Here is a 20,382-nt window from a genome sequence, read left to right on the forward strand (position 1 = left end):
AGACGATGGAAAAAAAAGTTGAGGAGTGACCAAGCGACAGGAGCGGGGCTGGGCATACAGGAATACATCACAGCAAATTCCGGAAGCAGTGGAGACAGACCGATCTCCGCACTTCCCACTTGCTGCCCACTCTCGCCACCCTGGAGTCTGCCGCGAGGAGAGGGAGGAGAAAGGAACAAAACATCGAGCTTTCAATTTGCACCTGCGGCAAACTCAACAAGTCACAGCCAGGCAGGTTTGGTGGCTGGGACAATGAACTTGACTTGGAGGTCAGTCAGTCTTTGTCCTCACCAAGGGGCAGGGATTCAGAAGATGGACTTGGCCTTGCCTGGAAAGGACGAGGATAGTTAGGCACAGGCTTGGGTCCTGATCAGACAGTCTTGGGTTCAAAATTCCGTGTCTTCTTAGCTTATGACCTTGGGCACAACGTAACAACAAGCTGATTCCCCGCAATCTGACTCATCTGTGTGCCAGGACTGTTTTTCCTGTCTCTGGAATCATTTTAACCATCCTTCGAGAAGGGGGCACTTTCAAGACAAGGAAACAGAGACGATGGGTACCTCCTTCGGAGGCTTCTTAATTACAATTTTGCCTCCCTGCGTGAAGCTCCCCCCAGGCTCCCCGATCTCTGTGTAATCACTGCCTGCCAGCAATGCTAAGGAGCCCGGCCTCTGCTTTCTGCGACACGTGCGGAGGGCCTGATGCTGCCCGCACTTGCCTTGAAAACATGGGAGTGCGGCTGGCTATTTTTAACTTGGTAAATACTGGAAGCTGTTGAAAATGCCTGCCTTGCCGCAGACTCGCCAGTTCGCTGTTGATTTCCCCGAAGGGAGTTGTGCCAGAGAGCGCGCAGAGCCCAGGCCACCGAAGCCGGCGTTTGTTCTCGCTGATATCTGATCAGGATCAACACTCACCGTCCACACCACTCGTGGCGGAAGGGAACGCATCAAGGAGCCCGCTGCTAGCTCTCCTATGAAAGGGAATAAACACCCTCGCTAAAACACCACCCAGGCCGAGCTGTGCCTGCTGCAATCCCTGAGCAGGGCCTCCTGTCTCCTGCTTTAGGAGCAAAGTTCAAGTTCCGGAGCCTGACTCCTAAGGTCCTTTAAAAGGTCGCTGGTTTCCTACCTCCTGGTATTTCCTGTGTGCATCCTATACCCCAGCCCTACCCCCTGGCTTCAGCACTCGATGTTCCCTCTGCTAAGAACACCCCTACCTTCATGTGCTCTTGGCTAATTGCTTGATGGGATGAGGGGCTGGCTCTTGGTGTCCCTGCACGTCCCTGATCCTACTGTAGAGATGACGCTGTTGGAGAACCAGCCTATGAATTCACCATCTGGGAGCTCCCTGGTGGCGGAAGCCAGGACGCTGTCTCTGTATTCCCAGGGTTTGGGACAAATATCCCGACATCGCTCAATCCAGGTGCTTACTGTCATATCATGCCGCATATCTGGCATGGCCTCTCCCCAGCAGGAATCCGGGACAATGTGGGAACATCCTACACCGCTCCCCAAGTGGCCACTATGTTTTCCTCATGTGCCACTCACTCCTCAGACCCACCAAACAAACAGCGCCATGCACTGTTCACCTAGGGGAGAGGGCTGTGCTCATGTGCAGCAGCGTGCATTTTGGGGAACCCCTTATTCATTCATTCGTTCGTTCATTCAACAAGGATGTGTGGAGGACCCACCATTCCAGGGCTGGGACAGAGGTGAGTCAGAGTGCTGAGGCCCTTGCTCTCCTGGGCTTGTGTTCTAAGGTGGGGGAGGAGGAGGGGACAAAAGACAGCAAGCAAGCAAGCCAACAGAGGAACACAATAATGATTAACCATGGGGAGCGAGGCCCTGAGGATAATTAAGCCGGAGGACTGGAGAGGGGGGGAAGCTGACCGTGGGAGTGAGTCTGGGCTGCCGTCTTGGCTCCACATTCTTCTAGATGCTTCTATCACCCTGGCCACTTCTTCTCAGTCCCCCTGCAGGACCACGCTGTTGCATGAGGCCACCCAAGCGCTGTGGCCACTCCGGCCTCTGTCCTTGGGCGACCCCCTCCCCTCCCTCACACGAAGCCCACAGCTTCAATCACCGCGTCTACGCAGATGACTCACATGTGGCTATTTCTAGCCCCAACCTTTCAGCTCAGCGGGAGACCAGTGGCTCCAGCTCCCTGCTCGACATCTCCCTCCTTCTGGATGGTCTGCAGCTCTGAGAGCTTAAGTGCCTTGGCCCAGGGACAAGACAGGGACAGAGCTGGAACTTGAATCCAAGCAGGCAAGGTCTGGCCATCATCACAATCATTTGATATTATGATAAACACGAAACACCTGCCAATTTTAGTGCCCAGGCTGTTTTGGCACCTGAGAGAAAATATACTTTTCCTAACTGCTGCTGTCATCATCGCCATCACCGTCGTTATCAGATAATCGTCGCTGTTGCAGCAAGTAGGGGAGGCAAGGTATTGGGCCCCTCCTGTTCCGAAAGACGTTGCTCTACAGCTTTCCCACACAAGAGCTCTAACTCGTACCACTGTCTTGCAAAAGCGACCAATGTCATGCCTATTTAATACGCAAGAAAACTAAGCCGAGCTGGAGCGAAGAAACTTGGCGGTAGATCCAAATCCAAGAGGGAAATGTTCCAACATCTATCACTTAGTGGTGACAGGAAATCATGAAACAGGGCCACAGGATGTGTCTGTTGTCAACAGAGGAGGAATCTGTTCATAAAGGGGTGAGAGCGAGTGAGCGAGCGAGCAAGCATGGGCACACAAGCGAGCACCTGGCTGTTCACCAAAACCCACCTTGTTCTCCTGGGACTAGTTAGCTGTTTCCCAGCCTCCCTTGCAGTTGGGCGAGGTCACCTGCTGCAAGGCAGTGCCAGCCAGGGTGCATGAATGGAGCACAGCTCACATAACTCCCCGCTTCCTCCCATGATGCTCCTTGCTGTTTTTCCATCCCCCAGCAGAAGCACCAGACTCAGCCACAGGGATGGGCAGATCCGAAAGATGGATGGGGTTTAAGTCCCCCTCCACTTGGAGGAAAACCACCCATCGTCCAGCAACTTCCATCAGGGGCTATGATATGAGCAGGAAACAAAGTTGTGCTGTGGTTAGCCATTTCACATTCTAAGGTTTATTCGTCACAGCAACCACTGATACGCTGACCAATACAAAGTACGTATTTGTGTTATTTGTGTGTTTTCCAGGGCGGGGGAGGGGATGCCTGGATGGACAGATTCTACAAGTTCATGGGCGTGTCTCTGGCTGGAGGCATAGGCATTGGCTGAATTCCATTGTCTTTTTGCTGAGCTGCATTTCCAAGTACTACTGAGTTCTGACTTGCGTTAATAAAGGACAGATTTTTTTTTTTAAGGGGTGGCAGGAGATGCAGGAGTGTGGTGACCAGGAGTGAAATTTCCACCCCTGCGCGTCTTCCGTGGGTCACATGAGCCTTCACTAACAGGCGTTTAGAAGTCCATGAGCTGCTGCTAACAATAATAACGATAATGATGCAAACCATTTAGAGTGTTTCCTCCACAGAAGTCCCGGGGCGCTCCCGGCACAATTAGAGACAGCCGCAGACGAGAAACCTTTTATCTGTGCTTCAGAAAGAGAAAACAACTCGGCTCTTGGGAGGTACAAGGAAGCCAATTCCACCGGATGCGGGAGGACAGGAACTTCTGCACAGGCCCAGCCCTCGTCTGTTCTACCTGCGCCACCATCGAAGTTGCCGGAAAGAGAACTCAGAAAGCCCACAGGCACCAAGGGACAGAGAACCAAGTGCAGATCTCACTCGGGCATCGCCTGGCTGCCTTAGGAAGGCTGGGAGTTCCTTTTGCATGGCTGTCCAACACCAGAGCACTTTGCAAAGTTTGTAAAGGGAAGTTTCTGTTGGTACAAAAAAAATTGAAATCCATGCAGATGAGAGGATCTCCAAAAAGTGCATGGAAAACACATCAGATGAAAAAACTCCGCATGAATTTAACATTTTTTTTTTTGCACACAAAGTAACTTATCTTTTGATTCCACTTTCCTACCGACTCTTTGAAATACTCTCATCTGGCAGCTTGGTGCTAATATATTTGAAGAAAAAAAAAAAGGAAAATAGCAACTGGTTCGGAGTTGGAGATAATCCATTCAACAGCTCCTGCTATTTACTGGACTGAAAAGTGCTGTGCAAATGAGGCCCCGTGGGATTTCATTACTACCTGGTCCCGGGCAGGCGGGGAAGGCCGCGTGCTGCCCCACGTGGGACGCCTTGGGCCTGGGAAGCAGGCACCCAGTAAGACGTTTTCAGGGTGTGGGAACTCCTGTCCTTGCCTCTTTTCCCCTGGGGCACACAAGCCCCAGCCTCTAACTCAACAGGATGTTTATGTAATGCCTGGCTACCTGGCTCCCTCCTGCCGCCCTCCCCAGCAAAAGCACACCGATGAAATTCACAGGGCTCCCACACAGGGAGGTTTCCCGGGAGCCCCCCAGCAGGTAGGAACACCCACGGGCCCCCTACTGATGGAGGTTCTCAATACCATCATTGCTCTCGGCCAGGAGTCAGAAGTCCCAGAACCCAGGAGTCAGAAGTCCCAGAACCAATCAGCTGTCAAGAGCAGCAGCAATTAGGCCAGCAGGTAACCCCCAAGCAGTGAGAACCGCTCCCATGTCAACCCTTGCTCTGGTGCCCAGCACCTGAAGATAAACTCCCTTCTCTCCCTTCCACGGCCTTGGAGGGCCTGCAATCACCCGGTCTCTCTCGTCCTTCCTCTCCCACCCTCCTCTGGCTCCTTCACTTAATTCTGGTCCTCAAACTCGCCTATCCCACCCCCAGCGGGGGGCCTTTGCACCTGCTGCACCCTGCCTGGACTGTTCTTTCTCTGCCTGTTGGCAAGATCACCTCCTCCTCCTTCTCCTCCTCCTTGGTGGCTCTTGGCTCAACTATCACCTCCCCTAAAAGGAGTCACCCCTGAGCCCCTTTTCCAAGCAGCCCTCCTGTCCGATGAGCCATCCACCCCCCTCTCTGTGGCTGCACAGCCCCGGCACGAGGCTTTCACCACCTCACTCGTTTGCTTCTTTCACTTGTCATCGTCTGTGCCTTCTACTGGAATGTAAAGTCCTCGTATAGACTGTAGACTCTGCATTCGCGTGCCTGGCAGGTGCACGGAGGTTGGCAGTGGAGCCTAACGGGTAGCTCTCAGGTCCCTGTGAGCAGGGATATTGGGATACTCGAGCCCTTGCCTGTCTCGGACCCAGCGGCTCACCTTGAAGTGTCACCCACTTCTGGCAGGAGAAGAGTCCCTGTGCTCAGGGTAAGAGGCAGGAACAGGTGTGGGTCCCACACCTGAGCATGCGTCCGAATCCCTGGGGGGATTCTTAAAACACCCACTGCTGGGCACCCCAGCTCAGCATTCAGTAGAGGCCGGGAGGGGAAGCTGTGTTTCTGACGAGTCCCTAGGGTAGTTGCTTGGGACCCCCTGGTGAGAAGCGCAGGTACCGATAACCGCAGAATTCTAGAACGTGATCTGGGGAGCGGGGCCGGGGGCTTGTTTGAGGGACCGTATGTTGAGTGGGTTCTGCACGGAAATGCTGTGAGCTGCTCCTGTTCATGGAATGAGGCCTTGCACGGAAACAGAAAATCAGCGTGTGCTGTAAAAATGTTTCTGAATTAATTTATTGGGATTATAACTAAGAGGCAGAGTGGGGGAGAGAGGGAAAAAACAGGGACAGGGAGGGGAGAGAGAGAGAGAGATCTCCCATTTGCTGGTTCATTCTCCAAATGCCCCCAACTGCTGGGCCAAAGCTGGAAGCCAGACACTCAATCCCGATAGCCTATGTGGGTGGCAGGGACCAAGCACTGGAGCCCCCACCGGCTGCCTCCCAGGGTGTGCATCAGCAGGAGGCTGGAAGTGGCAGCAGAATAGCCAGGACTGGTACCCAGGCACCTTAGATGGGATGGGACATGGGCGACCCAAGGCTGTCTTAACCATTGCACCAAAGGCCCACTCCAAGTGTGTAATTTTGAGAAGGGTTTAGGAAAGAGGGTGGGAGGGAAAGAGAGGAGGAGAGAGCCCTGGGGTGTCATTTAGGGTGTAACTGGAAGAGAAGTGTGTGTACATGTGTGTGTGTACGTGTGTGTGTGTGCACGGCCCCACAGCGATGGACGACAGAGGACAGACATGCAGAGACACCAGGAGAGCAGAGCCACAAAAACAAAACTCAGCTCCAACAAGCTCCAGTGGTTCTCCATCTGGGTGCTTGAAATCTATTGGCAATTAACACAAAAGAAGGGAGCCCAGGCTAAAGGCAGGAGGATATGGCCTGGGCTCTGGGCTGTGACCAATCCTCAGGTGGTCTGCCATCCCCTGGGACTGCATGCAGCTGGGCCATGCCCCTTGACCTCTGGCCAGGCAGCCGTGGCTCAGAAGGAACATGCCAGGGTAGCACTCAGACGGCCCTCTGTTCCCTCCAGGTCCTGTCTTTGATTTGTACTGTGACCTGAGCGAGGGCTCCCTTTTGCTTCTCTGGTCTCAGTTTTCCCATCTGTAAAGTGGGCATCATGATTAACAGGAGACCATTGCCACGCCCAACTTGAAGCGGAGCACTTGCTGAGGGCTGGGACCTGCTGCTTTTTGGGGTTTACCTTTGAAGGCTCTGCATTCCTCCCACCCTTGCGTCAAAGAAATGATTCTGGCAAAGAGGCTCAGCCACACCAGCCCCAGCCACAAGGAAAGGAGCCACGTGACAGAAACCACGTCGTGGTCAGGCCCAGAGCTTTCTGTCTTCCTCCACGGAGGGCCGGAACAGAGGCTAGTGGGCAGTGTACCAAGGGCAACAGAGCCTTCTGGGAAGAACAGAGTGACTTCTCAGCCCCTAGGCCCACCCTTGGCTGCAGCTGTGATACCGTGGTCTTCACAGTGTGTGCTGACCTGGACCACAGCGGGATGGGGTGAGACAAAGGCCAGGGGCACCCCTCCTCCAGGGCCCAGAGCTCTTTGACTGCAATGGGACGTGGGGGCGGACAGGCTGAGTGCTTCCAAGAGCTGTTGTTGCCTCTGCCTTGTGAGCCTTTGGGGCAGCTTTATCTTTATTCCAGAAGCTTCTCGAGTCTTACTGTCCACAGCACCAGGGTGCACCACTCTCCTCCACCCTCACAGAGCTGTCCACTGCCCGTAGCCACAGCGGGACTCCTCACAGGCGCCTTCTACAACACAGTGCTCCAGGTCTGCAGGGCTGAGGGTGACGCCCCCTGCAGGCCAGGCACTGGTATTGCACTGCAAGCTCCCCAGGTCCCAGCAGACGGAGAACCCTGACCTCTCCCATCAGGCTCCCGCCCACCTCTCTACCCTCATCGTCCATGCTTTGGCCCTCACTCCACATCAAACCACCATCACCGTCTTTGTCCACCCCTGGAGCACTCCCTGCTCAGTCCTACCCCTGGGCCTCTGCATCTGCAGGTCCCTGCCCCGCCCCCACACCGTCAGAGCTGGCTTCCATCAGTGAGGTCTCTGCCCAAATCCCCCTTCTTCAGAGATGCTAACATAAGCCCAGCACCCAAGCCCCTCCCCTGCACACCCCTCTGGCCGGTGTCGCTCCCAACATGGCAACGGACCCAGCTGATGTCATTCCTGCTTGGGAACAGCCCGTGTGCCCCGAGGTCGAGGCCCTTGTTTGAATGGCTCACTCATGTGCCCCGACAGCCAGCGTGACGCCTGGTGCTCAGTAAGTGCTTACCCAACGTGTGTTCAATGAATGAATGAATGCGAGAATGAATGAATGAAAAAGCACCGGGGGTGGGGGAGGTGTCCGAGGACTGAGTCGCTGGAGACCTGCGCTCCTGCCTGGCCCCGCTTTCCTCTCTGGTCTCATTGTTTCCATCTGTGAAGTGGCCCTGCTGGACCTGGCAGGACCAGCCTTCTGCTGAAAAAGCCCTGGGCAATGGGAGTTTCGGGGCTTGGCTTGGGCTTTGATGCCACAGCACCAAGCGCAGGTGCGTCTGACCATCTTCCTGTCACGTGGTAAATAACCAACCACCCTTGGCTGAGATCTTCAGGGCCTGCAGCTTCTCCTGATTTGTTTCCATCTCACGCGGTGCCAGCTGGACTCCTCTGACACCCGGGCTGGGCACAGTGGGTCCTCCCTGGTGGAGACCCCAAGTTTGAGTCACACTGGGATGAGCCCGGGTGCCTGGTTCAAAAGTCGCCAGCAGGGTGGGCACTTAGCTAGCATCTGGGCCCCCCACGCTCCACACTGGACTACCTGGGTGTGACCCCTGGCTCTGGCTCCTGACTCCAGCTTCCTGCTAACGCAGAACCGGGGAGGCAGCAGTGCTGGCCCAAGCGGTTGGGTTCCTGCCATTTATGTGGGAGACCAGGATGGAGTTCCCGGCTCCCAGCTTTGGCCCTGGCCCAGCTCTGGCTGTTGAAGGCCTTTGGTGAATGAACCAGCTAATGGGCGCTCTCTATCTGTATTTCTCTCTCATCGAATTTTTTCTTAATTGAAAAGACTCCACCTGTAAATAGACTTGACTCACTAGGTGGTAGGGTAGGCTGAAAAATGCCCCACCCAGATATCCAAGGCTCATCCCCAGACACTGTGAACATTACCCCATCTGGCCAAAAGGGACCTGGCTGAGTGCTGAAGTTAAGCTTCTCAAAACAGGAGGATACACAGCACCGGCCATGGCGGTCATTTGGGGAGTGAACCAACGGGAGGAAGACCTTTCTCTCTGTCTCTCTCTCTCTCACAGTCTAACTCTGCCTGTCAAAAAAAAAAAAAAAAAAAAAAAAAAAAAAAGGGAGAATCTTCTGGATTGTCTGGTGGGCCCAAAATGCAGTCATGACTGCCCTGTAAGAGACATGGGGAGGTGTGGCTGCAGGGGAAGAAGGGGGTGTGGCCACGGACACAGGATGCTCTGCCCACAGCCTTGAGGGGCGGGGAGGCCACAAGCCATGAGGGCAAGGAGCGCTGTCCCAGAAGCCGGAGGAGGCACAACAACGGATCCCCCTGCAGGCTACCAGACACAGCCCTGCCGACGCCCCGGCCTGGCTCCAGCCCGGGCCGTGAGGACATGGTGTGGCAGCCACCAAGTCTATGACTACAACCGTGCCCAGGGGTCTGCATTGTACTGACCCCCCTTCCCTGGAGGCTGTGGTGTGGAGGGCCAGGCACTCTGTTCTATGGGGAGCACTGTTCCCAGCTGCTTCTGACTCACGACCACTCTCCGAGGGCCGAAGAATGCGGTCAGAGTGCAGAAACACCTGCTTCCCCCGCCCGGCTCCTCCTGCAGGTGAGAAGACTGGGCCTAGGCAGCTCCGTAGGAGGCCGGAGGCTGGGGGAGGCTTTCATCCACTCTGTCTTTATAGGCTTCCAAATTCCATTTGGAGCTTTTAACATGAGTGATCATGCAGACTGTCAATAGCTTTGCAATAATTCCATAATGACCCGATCGTGAGATGATTTAGCAATCCCGCTCCTAATTGCATTTGTGGATATAGCAATTGGGTAACTAGTTGGTTATTACTCATTCCCCAAGAGCCATCCATATTGCATTACAAGGAAGCTAATCTTAGTAATACGTGTTAACTTCTATGATAATCACTAAGTAATTGGCTAGAACACGCCATTGTGCATTTATCCAGAATACGCCGGGGAATTATTTGGTCTTATGTTCCCTGTAAAATAAATCCAGGGTCCAAAAAATTGTTCCAGTTGGTTGGCTAGGGTCCAACCATCGACCTCTGCCAGGCAATCGTGCAAATGCAAGTGATTAATCAAATTATTCAAATATTTAGTTTCCAAGTGGACATTCGGATGAGGAACTCAACTGGCCAACAAGTGGACGGTGCTGAACGGGAGAGAGGGGTGCACAGAGCCCCTCCCTCAGATAAATATATAACAACACAATAATACAGCATAAATGCCACTTCTCCGGGCTCATCTGGCATCCTCACACAAAATACCAAAACACTTCAAAGACCAATTACATGTCCCAAAGCTGCAGAGTCTTTATGCGGTGCCAGGAAAAGGCTGGGCTATTTGTGAAATCTGTAGGCTGTTATGGCGCTTGGGGAGAGGGGCTCAGGATTCAGCTTATAATAGAAGAGGGCCGCGAATGCAGCTGGCTTGAAGGCTGAGCAACACATTTTCATAATGGCCACTCGTTTTTCAAGGATGGCTGCTAACCGGGGCTGTTCGCTTCCAATTAGCCAGCCTGTGGGGGAGTGGGCAAAGCGGGTACCTGGGCTCCGGGCGTAACGCTGAAAAAGTTAAAGAACAGGGAGGCAGGAGGCCAGACGGGAAGTGAGGCAGTAGATTCCGGGTTTCTAACTGGGGGATGTAAAAGAGAGTGGGGTCAACAGGCCAAGAGGTGAGGAACAGATCGGAGAGAAAGTTAGGGAAATGGTTAAGGCAGGAGCGAAGGGAGAAAGGCCTGAGGGGGGGTTGGGGGGAAGACCACCTTCCAACCAGACTGGTGCATCCCAGGTAAAGCACTACTGACTGCCGGCTGAGAGGAGACGTTCCACGCTGGCTGGGACAGGGAGAGGAAAGGGTTTTGGTGCGGTAGATGTCAGAGTGCCCACGGATGTCTCTCCCTGCGCCGATATCCTGGCCATGGGACAGCGCCGAGCCTTCCATCCAGAGGTAGAGGCTGCTTCCCCAGGCCATGATTCGACTTCACCGCGTGAGTCACTTCGGCCAACGAGCCACAAGCAGAGATGTGAAAAGCCTTGACCTCTTACTGTACCTGGGATTCTGAGACCACCCCGGGATGAGAGGCCACGCTGAGCAGGACCGAGGCACACCAGCTGAGTCTTCAAACCAGCAGACAGGTGAGCAAGGGCATCCAAGACTGCCCCGCCCCACCCACCCACCAGCTGACCACAGCCACCTTCAAGAGCCTAGTGACTGAGGCTGGCTCCGCCCACAAGAACTGTCCACAAGACAGAGGCAAACCACTGCTGTTTGGAGGGTAGCTTATGACTCAACAGAAGCGCCCCGAGCTTACACTGCTCAATCAGTACAGCTTTAGTCCCTAAATTTTATCTGGGATAACCACTTGAGAGCCACTGTGGACTATGCAGACTTGAGACTGCCCCTTTTAATCCTTGTTTAAGGAGGGATGAATCATTTGCAAACATTCACCACTCAACACATGCGCTCCAGTCAACCCACCACCGGCAGCATCGACGGATGGTGACAGGCAATAATGCAACCTCTACCCATCACCATGCTCTTAGATGCAAACTCAAGGAGGTCTTGCCTCTCAAGGAAACACATTAAAGGCACATATCTCCACTGAGCTCACAGCTCCTACCGTGGTACCGCCCGAGAGGTGAGACTTGCAACTTTGGAAGCATGTTGCTTGCATGGAGTAAAGGAACTCCTACTGGCATACAACATACAGGTCACATCAAGAACACAGGTGCTCTGGCCAGGTATGATGTAACAAGGAGTAGATGCCACCAACACACACCCAAGTATTGTTGTACAACTCTTCAGCCAAAACCAAAGCCAATTTTTTTCTAATTCCCCAAATTACCAGGCAAGGTTAGAGACAGTAAGCCCAAGAAAGCCACTATTATCTGCCATTTGTTGTTTGTTTGTTCACTTATGAGACAGGAAGAGAAACAGAGCATTCTCATCCACTGGCTCATTCCCCAAATGCCCACAACAGCCAGGGCTGGACCAGACAAAACTGAGAGCTGGGAACTCAATCCAGGTGTCCCAAGTGGGTAACAGAGACCCAACCACTTGGGTCATTGCTACTGCCTCCCAGAGTCTGTGTCAGCAGGAAGCCAGAGCCAAGATTCAAACTCAGGTACTGCGGCGTGAGATGTGGGAATTCTGACCAGTCTCTTACTTACGAGGCCACATGGCTGTCCCTGATATTTCTTGACATTAGGTCTCTATTAACTACCCACTGTGCACCCACAGACCACAGGTTCTGGACATTCAAAACACAGGTGCTAAGGACTGCAAATGCACTTTGCAGCTTTAATGAAAGCAGGGTAACAGTCCCCAGGATCTCAGCTCAGGGGCCCATGGCCCAATGCAGCCCACTTCCTGGTCTTACAGATGAAGTTTTACTGGAACACAGCCAGGTGCATCCATTCATGTATCATCCACCACTGATTTCGCGCAAACTGGCGGAGCAGAGCAGCTGCTATAGAAACGATAGGGGCAGGAGGGCGGGAGTTTGTCTTCATGGTTAGGCCCCACTTGGGACAATCACGTCCCACGTAAGAGCAGCTAGCTTCAAGTCCCAGCTCCACTCCTGATTCGAGCTTCCTGCAATGCACACCCTGGGAGGCAGCAGGTGATGACTGCCTCTTGGTCCCTGCCAGAGATGTGAGGGACCCAGAATGAGCTCCTGGCTGCTGGCTCTGACCTGGCCAAGCCCCAGCTGCTACAGGCATTTGGGGACTAAACCAGTGATAGAAGATTTCTCTATCCTCGTCTCTGTCTCTTTGCCTTTCAGATACAAATAAACAAACAAGAAACTGTATCATCCACAGTGCAGGGAGTATGTGCCACTGGGACCCTTTCATTAAAAGACCCCTTGCTTTGACAGAACCACTCATGTCACACATGGAGAAAGTGAGTCTCAGAGATGAGTTCACACTGCAGTCCCAACTTCTCCAACTCCGCGTTCAGTGCTCTCTCTAGACACTGCTTAGCTAGAGGTTTTTGTTTTTAAATTAATCTTTTAAAAAAGATTTACGTTTTATTTTTATTTGAAAGAGTTAGAGAGGGGGAGTCTTCCATTTGCTGGTTCACTCTCCAAGTGGCCACAATGGCTGGAGCTGAGCCAATCTGGAGCCAGGAGCTTCTTCTGGGTCTCCCAAGTGGGTGCAGGGGCCCAAGGACTTGGGCCATCTTCTGCTGCTTCCCCAAGCACATTAGCAAGGAGCTGGATCAGAAGTGGAGCAGCCAGGACTTGAACCAGTGCCCATGTGAGATGCCAGCACCACAGTACCGGCCCCGCTAAAGAGTTTCAAAATCAAAAGTATTCTGTAGAACCATAAACCTTAAAATCCTGGAAGTGAACTGCATGGTATGGCTGGAGACATTCTATGAGGATACTTCCCAGTGTTCACAGAGAATGAAGTTATAAGATTATTTTGGTGTAAAAAATGTTGAAATCCATGCATACAAGAATCTTTAAAAAGTTCACGGCAGGGGAGGGGGCATCTATACAACTGTTAATACACCACTTGGAATGCTCGCAGGCCATACTGGAGTACGTGGTTCAAGTCCTGGCTCCTCCAGTTCCAGTCTGGCTTCCTGCTAATGTGCACCCTTGCAGGTGACAGGTGATGGCCCAATGACTTGCCACCCACATGGGAGACCTCGATTGAATTCCTGACTCCTGGCTTTGGCCTGGCCTTAGTCCTGGCTCTGGCAGGCATTTGGGGGAATAAACCACAGGATGGCAGACCTCTCTCTCCCTCTGACACTCTGCCTTGCCAATAAATATATACACAAATAAGCAAATCTTGAAAACAAAAGTGCATGGAAGTGCACATTGTGAAAGAACTACGCGCCAAACTGAAGTTGTCTTAATTGCACTCTTCCATGAACTCCCTGAAATCCCTCCTGCTGGCCAGAACAGAGGCAGAGCTCTGCGCTCCCCAAGCACTGACCTGGTGATGATGGCCAGGTGGGGTGGGCTCATGCAGGCGCCCATGAACAGCACCACGTTCTCGTGCCGCGTCTGCCTGTAGGCCATCACCTCCCGCTTGAAGGCCTTGAGCTGGTCCTCGTTGTCCCGCTCGATGTCGATCAGCCTGATGGCCACCTCGCCGTGCCAGCGGCCGTGGTACACCTGCCCGAAGCGGCCCTTCCCGATGAGCTCGCCGACCTCCAGCTGCTCAAAGGGAATGTCCCACTCCTGTAGGAAGATGCTGGTCTGGCTGGCCTTGCGCGGGAAGCTCCGGGCCGAGAGGAGGGACAGGTTCATCTCCTCGAAGTCATCCTCCGACTCCTCGGCGTCATCGCGGCCCTCTTCGTTCTGTGGCCGAGGCGGAGAGAGGTCAGAGCTGTTGCTGCTGCCCGCCCTTTGCCCAGGGTCCCGCTGAGTGCCCATGCACGTGGAGGCCTGGACCCGCCTCTCCGTGCGCTGGCAGCTGCTGCGGACGTAGACAAGGGGTCTTTGGAAAGACGATGAGTGCAGCCCCCTGGTGTTTTCTGCACCATGATAAACTGATCTTTTAATTCTGTTTTCTGTGAGCTTTCAGAAACCCCCCTTGTGTACCTGTTTCCCTGGGGAGCTCTGGCCCCCACTCACAACAGCGTGGAGGCAGACGGCAAGATCACGCTAGTCCCCCTCTCGTGTGTTAAGGGGGAGAAACTGAGGCGCACAGCGAGTGCACTGCTATGGGACTGCCTGGACTTTCCTGGTTGTAGCACCGGGAGTCCTACGTCTCAGGCGCACCCTGACTGGGACGGCTGGTCACCACGGGAAGTGCCCTGATGTCGGTCAGGCAGAGGGACTAAGGTTTGGGTTTCGGTGCTCCTGCTGGTCTACATGCTTGCCTGACTATCCACGTGCAGGTAATAAGGACAGCAGACCGAGGTGTGGCCCACCGCACACCTGTGCGTGACATGCTGGTGACAACCACTGCTTCCCCCTCCCCCCGCTCCGGGAGTTTGGAATTGATGTTTCAGAACCTGGGAGACAGCAGAGGCCCGAGGGTCCCACAGCAGCTGGGAGGGTGGGAGACGAGCGAGTGAGAGGTTACTAGGATGGGCTTCACGGTCAGGTCGTGTGAGCTGGAACACGGCCTCTGTGTGACCTTGGAGAAGCTGCTGCGCCTGCGTGAGCCTGCCTCTCCTCACTGTCAAGTGGAAGGAGTAAGACCTGCCCCTGGGGGCAGAGTGAGGCTTTCCTTGAGATAAAGGCCGGCTCAGTCTGTGCACAGACCCCAGCACCTGCATCTCAGGGGGCGCCTGAGAAAATGCAGACTCCCGAGCCCCACTCGAATCTACTGAACAGAAACATCAGCCGGCCGGGACTGACAATCTGCAGTGGCACCATTCACATCTACCTGGCTCAGGTCCCCTTAGGCGTGACCCCCACTATAGCTACATGCTAACTGCTCAGGGACCAGGGACCCACCTCCCCAGCAGGGCACTGGCACGGGGTCTAGGGGAGACCTGTCCTTGGGGGTGCCCACCTTTGGGATTCTTTTGCCGGAATGTGGGATCAGCAGGTGCCCATGCCAGGGGGATTCCTGGAGGTCCTCGGGCCTGAGCAGGTGACCTCCTGAGAACAGGTCCTCCTGCCTCCAAACCACCCATGCTAGCTGCCTTGTGCGGCCCAGTGGGGACAGTGACACAGGGAACGCGGGCCGCTCGCAGGTTCCTGCTCCAGCCACCTCAGCAGTCCCAGGGGAGGAAGTGCTTTTTCTCTGGGAAGCCTGAATTACTCCTTTCAGTGAGCAGAGCGGAGGGGTGGGCACTGCAGGCTTCTCACCCAGGATACTTCATCGATTCCTCCAGCGGCACGGGCAGAAGCCCCAGACCATTCTGCGTACCCCGAGGGCCCCTCCTCCTCCCACATATTCTTTCGAAGGCAGCGAGGCACAGCACCCTCCACGTCACCCCGCCTTGAGCTAATTTTTCAACTAGGAATGCAAATTTCTCGCCAGCTTCCGCACAACTGGCTTTTCCGTGATGCACGCCATATAATGGCCCATTAGGCTCAGGGCTGGGAGGGGCTGCCGCTGGCTAATCGTCCTGGAGTTTGATCATTCATCAAATAGGGCCACCGCGTCCCCTACCCGCCCCCAGCCCTCTGCGTCACTGCGGACATCAACTGGCTTTGCCGAGTTCTGTGCAGCCCCTGGAAAAAGTTGCTTCGCCGCTGTCCAGTGCTCACCTCCGAGGTTGGCTCCACTTCAATTTGAAGTAATGGATTTCCTTCCAAGCTTTAAAGAAAGAAAAATAAATGTGACCCACAGGTGAAAAAGTAGGCCCAGGTGTCGAGCTTAGCTGTGGACGAACAACCCCCGAATGGGAGTTCTCAGTACCAAGCCTTTATTCTGCATTTCATTTCAACACTCGTGTCTCACATAATCCGTAACCTCGCTCAGGGCTCTGTTTTCTTCATTGCTTTGACTGCAACTAATCTTGCAGCTTCCTTATAAACTGGCCTGACTGCCATGGGGGGAAGAGTCGTCAGAGCAATAGGTGTTGGCTAGGAAAGAATTAATTCGATCTGTAAAGTTCGCTCAGATCTGGAATCTCCTGGAAGGATCTTTATGTCTGTCTGTCTGCTCATTCACGATTCGCTCATTCATTCAACAGGTCTACTAGAATAGTATGGGGCGAACAGCACTAGGCTCTTAAACGTGGACTTGAAACTGACACTGCTCCTGACTTTCAGGAATATTCTATGACTCCTGAAGGGTCCAAAGCAAGTGCGAGCATACTGTGAGCAGAGGCTAAAAGTGGTGAGGGCCAAACGTTGGGGATGCACTGAATTCGTGGACTGTTGCAGACCTTCCAAGGAGAGAGAATTCCTGGATGTGTCTGGGAGTTCAGTGGTTGAACTGGACTCTGGAATCAGGGTAGGTGGGACTGAAAGAGGTGACTGCGCTGGACTGGAAGACGCAGGTGTGAGTGAGTGCAAAGACGAAGGTGTGAGTGTGGAAGACGCAGGTGTGAGTGTGGAAGACGCAGGTGTGAGTGAGTATGCAGTGAACTCAGAGCTCATGAGTCGCAGCTGTGTTCTAGGAAGTGCACATGAGGGGTGCCCTGTGTGCATGTGAGAGCTGCCTGGGTACTATGGGAAAGGCTCCGTGTGGCAGCTGCCACGCAGGCTGGGAGGTGAGGGCTGTGCACCGATGCCACAGCCGGGGATGTACCGAGGTGTGAGGGGCCTGGCATGAGCGCCCTGTGATGGGGCTGTCGGGCACAGTGTGCATCCGAGGGGTGTCTGGGGGCTCTATTTCTGAACTTGGGCGCGGAGTGCAGCAGGGAGGCAGTGACAGGGCTGTGACAGCACAGCAGAGCTGGGGCCACGCCCTCTTCTATGTCCCCAGTGGATGTCAGTGGCTTCTCCCCATCCACCTCTTCATTTGATGGCTCTTTCCCTATCCTGACCCCTCCCCGCTGGCAGTCAATCTACTTCCTGGAGAGGGGGCCTGGCTAGAGACGGGAATGACTACACTGAAGGGCCGCTGTACTGACCAGTTATTTCTAGGCCAGCTGGGGAGGGCCAAATAACCCTGTTCAGTGCAGCGGCTAGGCTGGGGGCCTATGCCCTGGGGGGACTCGGCTGGAGTCCCTTGTCCTGCCTACACCACTGCAGCTGCCCCATTCTCTTTACATCAAGAAGTGATTCCAGCAGCCCGGGCTACTCGATCATTCCTCTCTGCAGAGTGAGTTCCCATCACTCCATGCACGTTTAAGCCGATCGCGAGCAGCTATTGATTTTGGTTCTCACGGGCAGTCCTTGGCTGTCAGTTAAGGACCTGGAGTTTGTCTTGCACAAATTGTGGGATCACTGTATATGTGCAGCAGAGAAGTGATCGGGGGCTCCATGTCCTCACAGGATCCCCTGGCAAGCTGCTGCTTGTCTGATTTCAGAGATGTGTCTTTTGGGTCTTTAACAAAGTCCATAACAGAGACGGGGAAGGACAGAGCATTGGGGGGGCCAGATGGAAAACCAAGTAGGGTAAAATGAGAGTTGGGAAAGTGGTCAGATCCTAAGTGTGTCCCAGACTTTGGTTACCACCTAAGGAATTAAGGTGCACAACCAGCAGACCACTTGGAAGAGGGTCTGTGCCTCAGGATGCTACACATGGAGGTGTTCAGTGCAGTGTGGTTTACAACAGTGCAACCCGGGAAGCAGTGTAGCATCCAGCAAGTGAGAAATGGCTAAAGAAATTATTCTGCATCAACACAACACTTGACAGTCATGAAAAACCAACGTCTAGGAAGAATCTAGAATACCAGGAAAACTGCAACGGAATAGCATGAAAGACAAAGAGAGAATGCATTGACTGTGGATCACAGCTTAGCCAAATACGAGCAGGAAGAGCACACAGACGTTCTCACAGGTCCAGGACAGCGAGCCAGTCTTTTCCCCCTCCTTCTTCACAGGATAGTTCAAGTTTTCCAAAATTAGCTTACATTAGCTTTGTAATGGGATAAATCAGAGGTCAGCACATTTTTTGCCTGACAGTAAATACATTTGTTTACGCCTTTGTGGGCCATGCGATTTCCATGACAACCACTCAACTCTGGTGCTGACTGAGAAAACAAGCCAGCGGCAACATGGTGCTGCAGTAAGACTCGATTTATCAAAGTAGGCGGCAGGCTGGATTGGTCCCGTGGGCTATGCTCTGCTGATCCCTGGTAGAACCCTCAATCACAGGTTCTGAAAGGGGGACAGTAACGTGGGCTGCCCTTTCATGAAGCTTCAGCTATGGCCTGGGTCTGGGGATCCTAAGGAAATAGTCTGCCCCCCCACCCCACCCCCAGAGGCACAGGGCCAGAGACATGAGGCAGAGCCGCCTCCCAGGACATGCTGTTCTCCTCCTGGGCTGCGGGGTCCCTTCTCTTCATCAGAGTCATCCCTACGTCCTTCTGTCCCCCGTGTGCTTGTCCTGCTGCTTCTCACCTCTCCAACTCCAGGAAGAGGAAGAAAGAAGACAAGGAAGGTGTGCGGCCCAAAGGGCCAGGCTCAGAAGCTCTGGGTGGGGGGGGAGGTCTCCATCCCACTTACATTGGATTTGAGGTCACCGGATGCAGGATGACCTGGGGTGCCCGGGTTGGCGTCTCCGGCACTGGCACCACATCTGAGGGGCAGGGAGAGAGAGTGAACAGTCAGAAACCAAATGTGGAGTGCACAGGCAACCCCAGAGGCCCGACTCCTGGCAGGCATGGCAGCTAAGAACGGTCACCAGATCACGGGTCCCTGGGCTTGGTCAATGCCCTCTCTCCCATCCTCAACCTCCTGGGCTCTGCCTGCCCAGGTGCATGGTGATCTGGATGGCATCTGATCAGAATACCCCCTGGGCCACTTCAGGGCCCCCAGGACGCCCATGCACGTGGCCAGGAAACATCTATGGGCCGTCTCAGAGTCCTCCTCACTGCCCAGCCTCCTTAGGGATGGTGACCCTGCTGGGTTTCACAGCTTCTCAGTACCCAACCCAAGCCCTCTGGCCATCGCTGCCCTGCCGTGGGGCTCTGGGTCCCCGTTCACTCCTGCCCCTCCTGCCGTGAAAGGCGACCCTCTCACTCTCACCTTCCCCCACTCCCACAGCCAACCGTTATCTGTGCTGTGGGGACTCCACAACCACCCTCTCGGACCCTGTGCACCCCAGCCACATGCCCCTCCTCTCATCCCAGCAACTCCGGCCCCCGGCAGGGTTTGTTCAGATGGGGCTGTTTCCAGCTCACGTGCAACTCACCTGGGAAGATGAACTGCTGCTTGAATTTGTAGTAGTGGGATGCTTGCAAGACAGAGAGAACAGCACGGTGAGTGCGCGCCACCCAGGACCTGCCTCTACAGGCCCAGCTGGGCTCCCACGGCCACCACGGGGCCATTCGCTGTCCACCCACAAGAGTTTCCACAATTTTGCGCACACGCCAGACTACAAGGAGCTGAGTCCATGAGTAAGGAAACCAGAAGGAAAGGATGCCAGCCAATCCTCTCATTTTTGACACCTCACACTCCCCACCGTCAGATCACTCCAGCTCAGAGAGGGGTCCTGAGCACAAAACCATTTCTGGTAATCACACACACACATGCACATGCGCACACACACACACATACACGCACATGCACACACATGCACGCGCGCACACACACACAATGTCTGTAAAGCCATAATTGAAGGTACGAATTTTTTCCCTTTGGGCTCAGTGATTATAGTAGGTTTCTAAAAAGTCTTGTAAGCTTTTCCTGTGTTTTAACATTTTTCTTCCTGCATTAAGCTGTATTAGTTTTCCTTTTGGTCCCTGTAACAGACGGTCACAGATTCAGGGACTGAACACAACACACATCGGTCCTCCGACAGTGGGGAGATCAGGCTTCTCCAAAGAGTCTTAAAGGCCCAGGTCTTAAAGGCAGGCTGCTTCCTTCTCGAGGCTCCAGGGAGAGCCCACACCTGTCTTCCCAGAAGTTCCACCCGCATTCCCTGGCACACAGTCCCCTGACTCCAACTGATTGTGGCCGTGGCTCTGATACTACTTCCACTGCCTCTGACCTTCTGGCTTCACGTTCATGAGGACGTCCGTGACTACATTCAGGGACCACCTGCGGGATCCAAACTGCTCTTTCCACCTTAAGCTCTGTAAATCAGCCATAGCTGCAAAGCTCTGTTACAGGGTGAAGAAGCGCGTTCACAGATTCTGGAACTGTGACATGGACTCCTTGGTGGGTGCGTG

The 20,382-nt window shown here is 54.1% G+C and overlaps 1 protein-coding gene across 2 annotated transcripts in view; it reads right to left on the reverse strand.

The window, feature by feature from the left end:
• KSR2 (kinase suppressor of ras 2) overlaps positions 1 to 20,382 on the reverse strand; it is a 435,190-nt gene that overhangs the window by 63,222 nt on the left and 351,586 nt on the right. For both annotated transcript variants that reach the window (XM_070065978.1, XM_070065979.1), the window contains exons 11-14: positions 19,404 to 19,445; positions 18,716 to 18,788; positions 15,863 to 15,911; positions 13,626 to 13,993 (exon numbers count right to left, since the gene is read on the reverse strand). In XM_070065978.1, coding sequence (XP_069922079.1) covers positions 13,626 to 13,993; positions 15,863 to 15,911; positions 18,716 to 18,788; positions 19,404 to 19,445 — 532 coding nt within the window. The remainder of the gene's footprint in view (positions 1 to 13,625; positions 13,994 to 15,862; positions 15,912 to 18,715; positions 18,789 to 19,403; positions 19,446 to 20,382) is intronic.

Source organism: Oryctolagus cuniculus, chromosome 21, assembly GCF_964237555.1.
Source record: "Oryctolagus cuniculus chromosome 21, mOryCun1.1, whole genome shotgun sequence".
Lineage (NCBI taxonomy): Eukaryota > Metazoa > Chordata > Mammalia > Lagomorpha > Leporidae > Oryctolagus > Oryctolagus cuniculus.